The sequence below is a fragment of the Mercenaria mercenaria genome, chromosome 17 (assembly GCF_021730395.1).
Source record: "Mercenaria mercenaria strain notata chromosome 17, MADL_Memer_1, whole genome shotgun sequence".
NCBI classification, from domain to species: domain Eukaryota; kingdom Metazoa; phylum Mollusca; class Bivalvia; order Venerida; family Veneridae; genus Mercenaria; species Mercenaria mercenaria.
Window position 1 is genome coordinate 17,362,896 of NC_069377.1, and position 14,070 is coordinate 17,376,965.

General features: G+C 33.9%; 1 protein-coding gene across 2 annotated transcripts in view; it reads right to left on the reverse strand.

Annotated features, from left to right (window-relative positions):
- LOC123535929 (uncharacterized) overlaps positions 1-14,070 on the reverse strand; it is a 160,376-nt gene that overhangs the window by 123,945 nt on the left and 22,361 nt on the right. For both annotated transcript variants that reach the window (XR_008368220.1, XM_053529208.1), the window contains exons 5-9: positions 13,261-13,323; positions 12,467-12,544; positions 10,180-10,248; positions 2,586-2,657; positions 978-1,055 (exon numbers count right to left, since the gene is read on the reverse strand). Coding sequence is in view for 1 of the 2 variants with exons in the window: in XM_053529208.1 (XP_053385183.1) it covers positions 978-1,055; positions 2,586-2,657; positions 10,180-10,248; positions 12,467-12,544; positions 13,261-13,323 (360 nt within the window). In the remaining variant the exon portion in view is untranslated. The remainder of the gene's footprint in view (positions 1-977; positions 1,056-2,585; positions 2,658-10,179; positions 10,249-12,466; positions 12,545-13,260; positions 13,324-14,070) is intronic.

Below are 14,070 nucleotides of genomic sequence, written 5' to 3' on the forward strand. Positions count from 1 at the left end.
TTATTTACTGCATATAGGGCTAACACTTACATGAGAAGAAAATTGTTTACTGCTAATAGGGCTAATACTTACATGAGAAGAAAATTGTTTACTGCTAAGAAAATTATTTACTGCTAATAGGGCTAATACTTACATGAGAAGAAAATTGTTTACTGCTTACTGGGCTAATACTTACATGAGAAGAAAACTGTTTACTGCTAACTGGGCTAATACTTACATGAGAAGAAAATTATTTACTGCTAATAGGGCTAATACTTACATGAGAAGAAAATTGTTTACTGCTAACTGGGCTAATACTTACATGAGAAGAAACTTGTTTACTGCTAATAGGGCTAATACTTACATTAGAAGAAAATTGTTTACTGCTAATAGGGCTAATACTTACATGAGAAGAAAATTGTTTACTGCTAAGAAAATTGTTTACTGCTAATAGGGCTAATACTTACATGAGAAGAAAATTGTTTACTGCTAACTGGGCTAATACTTACATGAGAAGAAACTTGTTTACTGCTAATAGGGCTAATACTTACTTTAGAAGAAAATTGTTTATGCAATGGTAATACTACATGAAAAATTGTATGCTAGGGCTAATACTTACATGAGAAAAAAATTGTTTACTGCTAATAGGGCTAATACTTACATGAGAAAAAAATTGTTTACTGCTAATAGGGCTAACACTTACATGAGAAGAAAACTGTTTACTGCTAACTGGGCTAATACTTACATTAGAAGAAACTTGTTTACTGCTAATAGGGCTAATACTTACATGAGAAAAAAATTGTTTACTGCTAATAGGGCTAACACTTACATGAGAAGAAAACTGTTTACTGCTAACTGGGCTAATACTTACATTAGAAGAAACTTGTTTACTGCTAATAGGGCTAATACTTACATGAGAAGAAACTTGTTTACTACTAATAGGGCTAATACTTACATGAGAAGATAAGTATTTGCTGCTATTGGTGTCAAATACTTACAAATGAAGGAAATTGTTTACTGCTAATGGCGCCAAACTGTTTTTGGAGATTCTTACTATTTCATTCCCATCCATACCTCTGAAAATAAAAACTGTCTCACATGGGTTCAGGTGTTCCAGTGTGGTTTATTGAAATGTATTTTTGAAAGTTTCACTCTTTCAAAGGGTGAGACATTCATTTCATAATTTTCTCTGTTAATGGTTTCAAAATATAACAGAAATCTTAAAATTCTCCTTTCTTTCAAAATCAACATTGTGAAGTCACGGTCTTGCGCATGACATTGGTACATTTTACATATACAGTGTCATGCGTAATAAAGCATTTGAAAATATACAAAACTAGAACTGTCACAGGAGTGACTTATACCCCCACAATACGGTCTTGTCACAGAAGAAAGGCAACCATAAGAAATTTTAAAAATACTTAGAATAATATAAAACGTAAAAAAACTTAATACTTAAAAAAAAATTTTTACTCGTCTTTGGAGTACTTCATCCTGGGCTTCTGCGGCACATATAAGTAATACTAGTATATGTGCCCAGGATGAGGGATGAGGTAAATATAAAAAATCTCTAATATTAGAGATACACTAAAACTAAATACCAAAAAAGTCTTACCGACACATGTTACCACAGAAAAATGTATTTACTTTTTACATAGGACTAATAATAAAAAAGTTAGAAAAATACCTAAAATATTGAAAATCTAAAAATAGAATTTCTAAAAATAGAGTAATTCTTGGAATTTAAGGGGAAGTAACTCAGTACAAAAGTTTAAAAGGTTACTTCCCTTTGACTCTAAGCCAATCAGAGTGATATATAGTGAAAATGCATAAAATTAACCTTAAATTCTAAGTAAAAGCGGGCATAATTCATGAAAAATTGGTGTCAGAGTTATGCATCTTGTGTCACATGATGTGGGTGATAAGGTGAAACATCTATTTTAAGTTTGAATCAAATCCATTTAGTAATAACTGAGATATAGTGAAAATACATCAAAATTAACCTTAAATTATAAGTCAAAGCGGGCATAAGTCATGAAAAAATGGTGTCAGAGTTATGCACCTTGTGTCACATGATGCGGGTGATAAGGTGGAACATCTATTTTAAGTTTGAATCAAATCCATTTAGTAATAACTGAGATAATAGATTTCGCGACGCGACAAAACAGACTCCTATATAGCCCCCCCCCCCCCCCCCAGACTCCTATAGCCCCCCCCCCCCCCCCCCCAACAACCCAACAAGTTCGGTGGGGGTATAATTAAGAGAAAATTTGCTTGTTTTACATGTAAGATCGAAATATCTTTCACTCGGCAACACCATATCTAAAATTTCCATTCCAATCTTACACTGAAATAAACAAATACTATTAATATTCATGGAATACAATGAAGTTAAGAGTATACATGTCACTGCTAAAAGAAAACAACTCTCACTGTACATGATTCACACCATGAATTTCATATTCCCTGCCTGTGTATAATGCCTAAAGGAGAACCTCAAGGAGATTAGGGATTATCATTTCATTTATTGACAAATGCAACAACAAATTACTGAAAATATTTATTGGACATTTGTCAAGACAAATCATACAAAGGAAAATACTTACAAATAAACAAGTGCTGATACATCACCAAATATCGATTGCTGAATCTGTGTCAATTTGTTATTACCAAAACTCCTAGAATATATCGAGCAAAAACAAAAAATAGAAGTTTACAAATACTGCTAAAATTTGTCTGTGGACTTACTGGTGTCTTAAAATCTACTATCTTCTTTTAGATTTCATTATGCCAGTTTGCTGATATGTCTCATTGACTGTTACAGACTTGTGATAGGGGCAAGGACAAGAATTATTATAATTACGCAAGTGTCTCTCTTGATCTAAACAGCATACCATTAACTTTATCTAGACTGATTAAATTTTCCATTACAAAGTAGAGATGTTAAGATTTTTTCTTCACTTTTTAAGAAAGTCAGAAGAGCTTGGTCATCTTTTTTTTTTCAGAGTAAACCAAAAATTTTGTTTTCAAAATATTCTTGCTGTTATACTTTTGTTATTCCAAACCTGATAAGCACAATAAAGATATACATCATGAATTTGAGTCAAATGAAATAGCTAAATGAAAGTCTCTTTGTTTAAACTTTTAAACAAAAAGCATAAGCGCCATAGTCAGCGAAAATAGATTTTGAAGGACAAATTAGTTTCGTTCAGGGGCATACTTCACCTTGAAAACTTCTAAATTGTACACATAGATCAGCTCTGCTGGTGCAAAAAATCCAAGCAAATATGTCTGATAAAGTACTCCTATATTTTATGAAGGTAAAACAAAGGTCATAACTATCTAGACATAATGCAAGATGCAAGCATTCTCACCACGTCCAATCATTACTTTGAAAAACCGGATCAGTAACGTAAGATCTTGAATCAAATAGAGCGGTTTTGGTGATTTTTGGTAAGAAAATTGTATTTTTCTGTTATTTAGAAATTATTGTCAAGGACGACATACATCGCAAGACGTGCTCCGAACATTGCCAAATACTCTTTGCTATTCTTGCACTTTTCTCTATTACTTTGGAAAACCATGCGATAATAGCAGGTAAACAATGCCATGGTACAGAAAAAAGCATTATTTCTAGTGCAAAAATACAACATTACTACTTCCAAGATAACATTGACATATTTCTGTAACATGTTATTGTTATAGATGAAGAATTAAATTTCTTGGAAGAGAAATAGGCAATTCACGATCGAACTGATCGGTAACACAGGAGCTACAGGATCAATGACTGCAAAATGTAGCAACGTAGGAGCTTCGGATTTATTTTCTGTGCTCGTTTTGATCATGTTCCCAGGGAAGCATACCTTTATCCGCTTAATTTATCTATCAAAACAGTGGTACGTAGAGGCAACCAAAGAACAACATAATCAAAAAGATGTTTGATGCCCTACTCTGGTAAGAGTAACGTCACCATATGTTGCTACTAAATTGAAGTGTATGAAAACTGAACAGACGATGGTGTTTTAGATAAATTCAAGACAACTTTAACTTATCTAAGAACTTTAAATCAGTACTGATTTTTAATGTGTTCATTATGCTGGTCGTGATCAAAAAAAAATTTCATACTAAGGACATGCCACTGCCTTCCCTGTCCCATGAAGGTTTCCCCCGTGCAATATGAGCTCGCCAGCTCAGTAGAATGGTTTATTACATTTAAATACTCTATATAATGTTGTTTTTGTGTCTGTTTATATTTTTGTCAGGTTTTACTTTGTTGATCATGTTTGATATCATATGTCACACATGAAGCCAAATGAATTAAAGATTAACACAAATGGTGATTAATACATATAGTAAAACGGTGTGCATAATTCATTGCAAGATACCTAACATGTGTATCATTTCAGTGGAAACACAGGGCCACACAAAAGCATTCATACAGTCTTAAATAGTCTTAAAATTTAATTTCTTTTCTTAAAAAGTCCTTAAAAACTTCTTGAATGTCCTGGTAAAAAAAAGAAACTAGTCGTAAATATATTGATCCTAAATTATTTAAACCCTGGTCAAACTAACATTGGGGCTAATAGGCATTTTTATTGGTGAACAGACTGTAAATTGTGTGAAAAACAATTCAACATCTGAAACATTGGTGAAAATGGAGTAAAATCATACAGAAAAAGTGAAAGACATGTTGGAATCGAATAATTTTAAGAATCTTTTACTTTTCCGCTTTGAAAATAATTGAAAAGTAGTCTGAAATTTAAGGGCAAATCCATAAAAAGTCCTGTAACCTTTGCTTGGTTGTTCGATATGGACCCTGACACTTCCAGTCATATATGATAGTTAAGTTTGATCTAGTAATATACATAAAGTATCAGTATCAGAATCAACATATTGCGTAAGTTTCAATAGCTATAAGATGGTTTGGGTACCTGTAAACCGTGGCTCCACCTTTTTTTTGGAGGTGAGTTGAATAAAAGAGCCAACGATACTTCCAATGCGGTGCCAATGAGCAGAACTGTGAATTGATTTTTCCTTTATGTAACAAATTGAAGACTTTATTTCATCAAACGGGCAATGCAGTTCCACTTAGAAATGGTTGTACATTTTATGTATACAGGCCGATTTGTAGAGCGAAAGCATTTTGGAAGTTGTCAAATAGGACCGGTACATGGAAATATGAAATATCATATACAACTAATGAGGGCCATTAGGCATGTTTCTGTAGAGAAAAAGAGGTGCATATATCTCTTAATACAGTCTAATGAAAACGGACAGTTTTCTGATAACTTAAAAGCATTCAACTTCCTGAAATTAAATATGTATTGGTTCTTAGCGCCATCTCTGCAGTGCTGGCTCCTTCTCTTGGTCATTTGGTCATAAATGCTCTTAGACGGATGAAAGACATCAACAAATCACATAGGTCACATAGTATTAAGACATTCTTTTCAACAAGGTCAGTATGATGACTTTGAAATCTTTAACTTGCGTAAATTAGGGCAAATTATAGGCAAATGCCCACTTTCGGTTTGAAATAGTTTTTCAATTCACCTCCAAAAAGCACTGAAGCCATTGTTTACAGACCACGATTTTGAGAGAATAACTCGCAAAGCAGCGGTATGATAATTTGTACTTTTAGACAATTTCAATAATTTTTTCTACAGAATTGCTAACTCTGTAATTCTTCAATTTAGATATTATAGATAGATAGATAGATAGATTTATTTCAACATAAAATGTACAATTTACATGGCGACTTATAATTAAAACATACAATCAAACAATAAACAAACATGTATGAATTAATATAGCCATGTCAATCAACATTATATGTTAAGGATAACACAAAAAAGAGTTAAAATAAACTCTTATTTCCATTGTGGTCCTTAAGATATAGTATTGTATGACATAGGAAGAATAATTTATCACAGTAAAAAAATAAACACAGCAAATGCCTTAAGATAAGTTTGAATAAAAAATTCTATGCTTAAAAATGATTGACTAGTATAAAAAATGATTGACTAGTAAAAAAAACACAATGCAAAAATCTATCTATAATGCAATCTAACTAAAAATCATATTAAGCTTAAAAAATGTTCCTTAACCTTACGTTTAAATGAATACATGGTGGTGGCATCCCTAACATTTTGTGGCAGACTGTTCCATAAACAACAACCATTATAAGCAAATGTTTTTTTCCCAAAACCTTTGAACACTGAGAGAGCATATCTCTTACTATCTGACATTGAAAAACCTGTACCATCAAGGGAGGCATTTGCCTTTGCTCTGAACCTTGTGGGATAATCTTGAACAGTATTGATAGGGGTAAAGTGTTCACTTAAATATGAAGGAGCAAAATTAGAATTGAGTTTTATAAACGTGACAGAGAGTTATTTGATTAACTCTACTTGAAACTGGTAACCAGTTAAGACGTGAAAAATGCTCAATTCCAATGTGTGACATGGGATTTAAATTCAAGATATTGTCAATTTTTATTATTGTAATATAGTTTGTAGACCCAAAAGCGGTACTCATTTTGTTTGCCTTAGTTCAAGTCAACCTACTTATAGCCTAAAAAAGGAAATTTTACATATACTTGTCTAAAGGAAGTAAAATCACCAGGGTGAGAACCATGTGGGTACACGTAACGGCGGACCAGCTCTTACTTGAGAAATTCTTTAAGGTAAGCGTGCGTTTTTAAATTTCATTGCGGATGTTTTGACATTCTGGTAGAAACGCATTAATAGTAGGGTTTTTGTGCGAAATAGAATTCCATTTTAGCATGAAAAGTAGTTTCAAGTCACAGCATTTAAATTTTGTCCTCGGGAAAAATCACACGAAAATACATGACCCATAGCTTTCTCGCCATTTTATGTCTGTTTTGAAATAAGTCTTACTTACAATTAGAAATGGGACAAGCTATCTGTGGACAGTTTTTTTTTTATACTTTATATAGAAAATATAGACAACAGGATTTAGTACATGCATGCCTTTTTCTGTCTAAAACCTATTGACCACAGTGCCACCGAATTCCTACCTTTAAACCGATATTAATAAAAATGGTTTCCGCAGGTAGAAGTCAATGATTAAATATATATAACAAGAGCTGTCGGAGGACAGCAACGCTCGACTATTCAACAGCCTTGTCAAATGAATAAATATTTAAGTCCAAAAAGGGCATATTTTTTAAAATTGCACCACAGGGTTAAAGAACCTGTACAATGCATATCAGCTCATGACAATGGACAACTATGTGAAATTTCAATTCATTCCTATTAGTGGGTACTGAGATATCAGCTTACATACAAAACCTTAACCAAAAACTTCTTAGTCCAAAAAGGGGCATAATTTTGTAAAACTGCAAAGTAGAGTTATGAAACCTGCGCATTGCATGTCAAATAATCACAGTGAGCAAGTGTGTGAAGTTTCAATCCATTCCCTCAGGTGGTTACTGAGATACAAGCTTACATACAAAAACTTAACCAAAGCCGACGACTACAGGTGAGTCCAATAGCTCTACCTATTCTTTGAATAGTCGAGCTAAATATCAATACATTGCGATTTAGACTAGAATATTATCTGGAGACAATACTAATCGCTGTTTCTGATAGAAAACTTGTGAACAAAGGTTACACGTTTTTCTTGAAAACTTATAAAGACGACGACAGAAGAAAATTCCGAAGCTCATGCGTTACTGCATTTTGCAGTCACTGATCCTACGGCTCCTGCGTTACCAATCAGTTCGGTCATGAATCGCCTTATATCATTTCTTCCAAAAAAATTAATTCATCATTTGTAGCACAAACATGTTACATGAATGTATCAATAATATCATGGAATAGGTACAGCCAAAATTAAGGTGGGCACGATAACTTTCTCATAGTAAAAGGGGAGGGGATGCCAAAGCAAGTGAGCGCAAATGCAAGGGGAAAGGGTGGGGTGGGGCGATAGAGGAAGTGAGGAGAAAGAGGGAAAAAACGCTATCAACAAACATATGACAACATATGCAACATAAAATACAAGACGGACAGAAAACAAGTTGAAAATAGGGGCACCACCTTGCAACGGTCAGTACCCGGTAACATATATAAAGGAAACTGGGGTTTTAAACGCGTTTGGGGCATACCAACCTCGTACATACACTTATTTTCAACAAGTTAGACAACACAATGTAAATAAAATCATTCCCCCCCCCCCCCCCACCCGTCTGAGAAAGGCTCTAACATTAGTGAAAAAATACCAGATCATATTAAATAAAACATAAAATTATGGTAAATCTAAGATATAATTACACTAATGTACCCAACAACTTGTCTGAAGTCAGAGCACAAAGAACCCAACTTTAAAGGGCACGACTAAGAAAGCTGAAAGACAAAATTCCACTCCCTTCGTCCGTTTAAATGTAGGATTTAGGAGAAAAGCATCAAGGAGTCTTACACTTTATTACTCATTGCATCATCAAATAGGAAGGCGTAGCGACTAACTGTAGAGTGGTCAATCACCAAACATGCACTGTGCTACATGATTTTCACATTGTATCCTCTTTTGATAAACTTTTTAACACATTCTAACTTATGCAGGGATAGAGCGGCCTTCAGCGAAAACCTTGCTCTTTTGGAATTGTTCAATTTTCTGAAGTTTTCGTGACCATTCAGGACGATTTTGCTGTTCAAGCCGTGGCTCATATCGGCAATTTACTGTTCATACAGAACTTGTTGCTAGCTGACTAAGCTGAATTAAGTTATCTCGAATCAAAAATTGATCCGTTTGGCCATCTGCCAGTGCCTTTCCGTCAAACAAAGAAACCAAATTTCGTTTTGGTTTATGCTTTAATGTACGAGTAATCACTTACCTTTTCTTACTGCCATGGGAAGTGTATTCAAAATTGTTTTAAGTTAAAACCAAACTAGAAATGTGTCCATGGGACACATATGCCCCCACTACATGACAAAGGACACAGATCAACTTTGGGAAAACAATATGTTGCAAAAAATAACCATATATAATGTACATATAAACATATATGCTTTCTTGGGACGCGAAACCCCAGGTGCATAAATGCACATGCTGACCAACATTCCTGTAAACTTTGGTGACTCTAGGTCAAATACTTTTGGAGCTACGCGCCACACACCATTAAAATGACCAATTTTAACTAAGTCAGGGACCATAACGCCTACACGACTGAATGAATCCGGACGCGAAACCCCAGGTGCACAACTGCACGTGCTGACCAACATTCCTGTAAACTTTGGTGACTCTAGGTCAAATACTTTTGGAGCTACGCGCGACACAACATTAAAATTACCAATTTTTACTAAGTCAGGGGCCATAACTCCTACACAACTGAATGAATCCGGACGCGAAACCCCAGGTGCACAACTACACATGCTGACCAACATTCCTGTAAAGTTTTGTGACTCTACGTCAAATACTTTTGGAGCTAGGCGCGACACAAAACTAAATTTACTAATTTTTACAATGTCAGGGGCCATAACTCCTACACGACTGAATGAATCCGGACGCGAAACCCCAGGTGCACAACTACACATGCTAATCAACATCCCTGTAAAGTTTTGTGACTCTACGTCAAATACTTTTGGAGCTACGCGCGACACATCATTCTCGGAAGGCCGGACGGACGGACGGACAAGGGCAAATCTATAACCCCCACCCCCCAAAAGTGGGGGCATAAAAAACTTGATAAATCGTTAAATATATATGTTTTCCTTAGAGCTCTGATTGTACTGCATGCCTGATAATCCGCGTTCTGATGCTGCATAATAATGAGCTACGTCATCTCTTTGGACCCAGTAGGAATAAGGCGGAGAATAAAATTGAAGTATATACTAACCTTAGTATGTTATTACAAAATATCAAATCTAAAAGCAAACAAAGAATATACCTTTCAGAGTAATAGAAATATATGCCTTTCAGAGTAATAGAATTTTTTTTTAAATCTGACTCGGAACAAGAATTGTTTTCAGTGATTTCAGGGCCAGATTTTTTCCCCTGTATTGAAGTCAGAATAATTTCTTTTCAAGCAAATCCAAAGTCAGACTTGAAAATAACTCCCAGCATCCCAGCATCCCAGTCCCCACCCGTCCCCGCAGAATATCAAACTTACACAATAGATATGTTGACATGATTACATAGATAGTAACTTACACAGCGAGAAGATTTATTTATATGATAACTTACACAATGCGAAGATTTGGACCGGATATCATGCTGTTCGGTATCCAATATATTTCATTGTCCATGAGTGCTCTGAATTTGATAAAGCTACACATTAGATGTTATTGATTTTCAGTAGCCTATATTATAAAAAATAAATATATACCAAAGTGGTATACTAAACTATAGTGGCCCACATTCAAAAGACCTTGATTATTTGACCTTGAATATAATAATACTGAATCATGATTGGTAACAACTGTGTTGAGTATTAAAAGAACACCATGTAACAGGTCTGTTTGGAAAAAAACACAGACCGAACCGTATGACAATGTTATGAAACAAGTTTAATGAAGTTCTGGCAAACATTTCAAGGGAAAAGTCATTTAAAGATATTTCTAATTTTTGGCTCAGAATCCCTTTAAAGGGGCAAAGTGACCATGACAATACAATGATACGCAAGGTTTACATAAATATAGTTCAGTAACAATTATATAGTACAATTACATATATAGAAGAACATATGGAATTTTTTATACATTACTATTATCATACAAACTGAAAATATGCGACAACATAGGAGAATTGCCACTTGACATACGATGCTTGAAATGGCGCTAGTTTACTAATGCTGAATATCAAAGGGCAATAATCAGTGAAAAATCCAACTGAAACATAAAGCTAATATCATATGCACATCTCCTCTTGATAGTAAAGCTTCCTATGAAGTTTGGCTAAATTCCAACCAGTACTCCGGACAAGAATTGTACTATAGTATACTACTGTTGAATAGTCAAAGGGCAATAATTCAGTAAAAACCATTCGACCGCAATATGAAGCACGGAGCATAAAAAAACATTTGAGGTTTCAAAGCTATAGTAAGTATTCGAGGAAAGTGGGCTTAAACAAAACAATAACCAAGAATACTTATTTTCTGAGTTAAAAAGTCCCAACCAAAATTCTGACAAAATGCAAGAGAGTTATGGTTCTTAATCTACATACTAATCTTATAATAGTAAACAAATACACAAGGTTTCAAAGCTATAGCTCTTAATGAAATCAAGAAAAGTGACCTAAATAAAATCAACTGAAATTTTCTAAGTACATAAAGGGTCATAAATCATACAAATGCAATTTAGACTTATGGCTCTTGGATTTCTTTCTCACCTAATGATGATAAACAAGTCTGCAAAGTTTGAAAGCTAGTGTTCTTATAGTATTTAAGTGAAATGGACCTAAACAAACAATTTAAGAAAGAAATTCAAATTTTCAAGTACAAAAAGGGCCGTAATGTTGACAAAATGCCGGTTACAGTTATGGTTCTTGGTCTACTTACTCAACAAATAATGGTAAACAAGTGTGCAAAGTTTCAAAACAGTAGCTCTTACAGTTTTTGAGAAACAAACAATTTTTGCCAAGAAAATCAAATTTTCTTAGTACAAAAAGGGCTATAATTCTGACAAAATGCATATCAGAGTTATGGTTCTTGGCCTACGTAGCCGCCTAACAATGATAAACATGTGTGCAAAGCTTCAAAGCTGTAGCTCCCATAGTTTTTGAGAAAAATAAACAACGCCGACGTTTAAAAAAATCAGACAAGATAATATCAAGATTAATTTGAGGAAGTATCTTGCAAGGATGCTACAGACTAAGTTTGATTTCATTCTGACCAGTAGATCCAGAGCAGAAGATGTTTATGTAAATTGTGGAAGAAGGGCAATTGTTGATGGACATTGGACCACTCAGTTTACCTTTGGTGTAGGTGAGCTAATAAAATAACATCATTATATCATATTTATTATAAAATTTATCAAGACCACTGCGCATGAGGTTTCGCAAGTTGGCAGGTTGCGTTTGCCAATAGGCACGGTTAGCTGATGACTACTTAGTTTCAGAGTTCTTTCGCCTTCAAAGTATGCCACAGTCAAATATTAAAATCAATGTGGCTATACAACACAATGTGAATATGAAACAAAAAAGAAAGTTGCAATTATGCAGTTACCATCTTGAAATAAAATAAATTTAGATATTCTGTCTCCACACCTGTTAATATCCTAATGTGTCTTATATCAAGATGATAACTACATAACAACAAATCTTTCTTTAAATAATACCGTATTTTATAACTCAAGACCTTGGATATGTAATATCTAGTGGTTGCATTATGACAGAATAAAAGTCTCTGAAATAATGTGAGATCCCTAGAAGACGAAAATAATAAAGATTATTAAACTGGTGCCCACGAAGTCAACAAAAATAATGTTCCTATTACAGAAAAATTCTCCAAATAATATTGTTTTATGTCACTTACATTCTTTGAATGGTTGACGGAAACAGCCAGCCCCTGTGATTGTTTGTGTCGATTGTTATCATATTCCCGGCCAGATTTCTGGAAATAAAATATCGACATACAGGGCATGATCTTCAAAACGTAATTTACAGGTTATTTAGTCAGGTTACATTTATAAATGTTTTTGCTTTATTGATTTATACTTGGAGTAAACAATAACAAGTGTGTAATTGTTTCCAAGCTGATGTTTCATGTCAGAAACATTAACATTCTTGATGCCATCGGAAATTTCATTGCTGTACTTTTAAAAAGAAGAAAGTAGGTCAGTAGGTCAAATTCAAGGTCATTGAAAGTCAGTTTTGAGATTTGTGTTAAAAACTGTACAAGTGGTCAAAATTTTTGGGAATAAGTAGGTCGGTAGGTCAAGGGACCATATAATCACTAAGGGTCATCAACTAATTATACTTAACAGCATATGAAATATGTAGAAAATTATTGAATTTATTTTTTCCAATGTAACTCTTTTCACATTTGAAACAAATAAAGGGTCATAACTTCGTGAAAAATTGTTCAATGGAACGTGCTTCGCTTCAAAGCTTTCTATAAAAGTCAAATGTCATACTATTATGTCCAATGCTGCTTTTGCACGACATTCAATTCTATGCGACTGTGACTCTCACGAGTCTGTCAAATAAAGGCTACTTAACTTATTGTTAACTATATTTATTTCTCGAACTAATGAGCTTGTGAAGTTGGCTAAACATACAACTGAGACATTCAAAATACATTTGAATTATCAAAAGTCTCGCACTTACAGTGTTTCAATGGCTGTTTTAGATAGATCAGGAACATGGTTTAAACTGGTGCCTTGAACTTTCCTGAAAGAACGAAGGATATTCAGGTTAAAATCTTACCTTATAAAATAAAACCTATTGACATTGAATTGTATATGAACCATATTGTTTTTATCAATTATTGTTCACTTATCGAAATTTCTAACGCTGGTTTCACATTTATGACATTTCTATTTATGTAGGGATAACGCATTTCTTTCGTGGGATCCAGTGGTAGAGCGAGGGTACCAACATATCCCAAGAAATTCTGCAGATGTTTTAACAAGAAATGAACATGCGCAAACGCTTTTCTAGAATAAACGTATTAAAAGCTAGAAAATGAATATATTTAACAAATATTAAATTAAGGCCTTCGAGTGATTTATCGTCTAATTTACCATGGTTCAGAGTCCAGATGTGCAGGAATTGAACAATGAGGGATAGAGGTAACAAAACTATATCAATAAGATTTGCGGAGTACAAAAAAGAATTTTATTACATAAATCATTCTAGAGAAACCTCAATGTTACCCGCCAGCTGAGCTTTATGAAACACCATTCCATGATAGATGTAAATATCACACGGTAGTACTAAGTTTTCAAAACAATAAATAAAATAGCATCATGTTATATGTAGGAATTGTTGACTGTTAATTAATGTATAATTTGAGATCAACTTCACATAAAGACATTGCATTATAATCAAGACCTAACAAAAAGTATCTTAAAAATACATTTTTTCTTATAATAGTAAAAGTGATGTCATAATGCTCTCTTACCGGCCCGTGTGTCG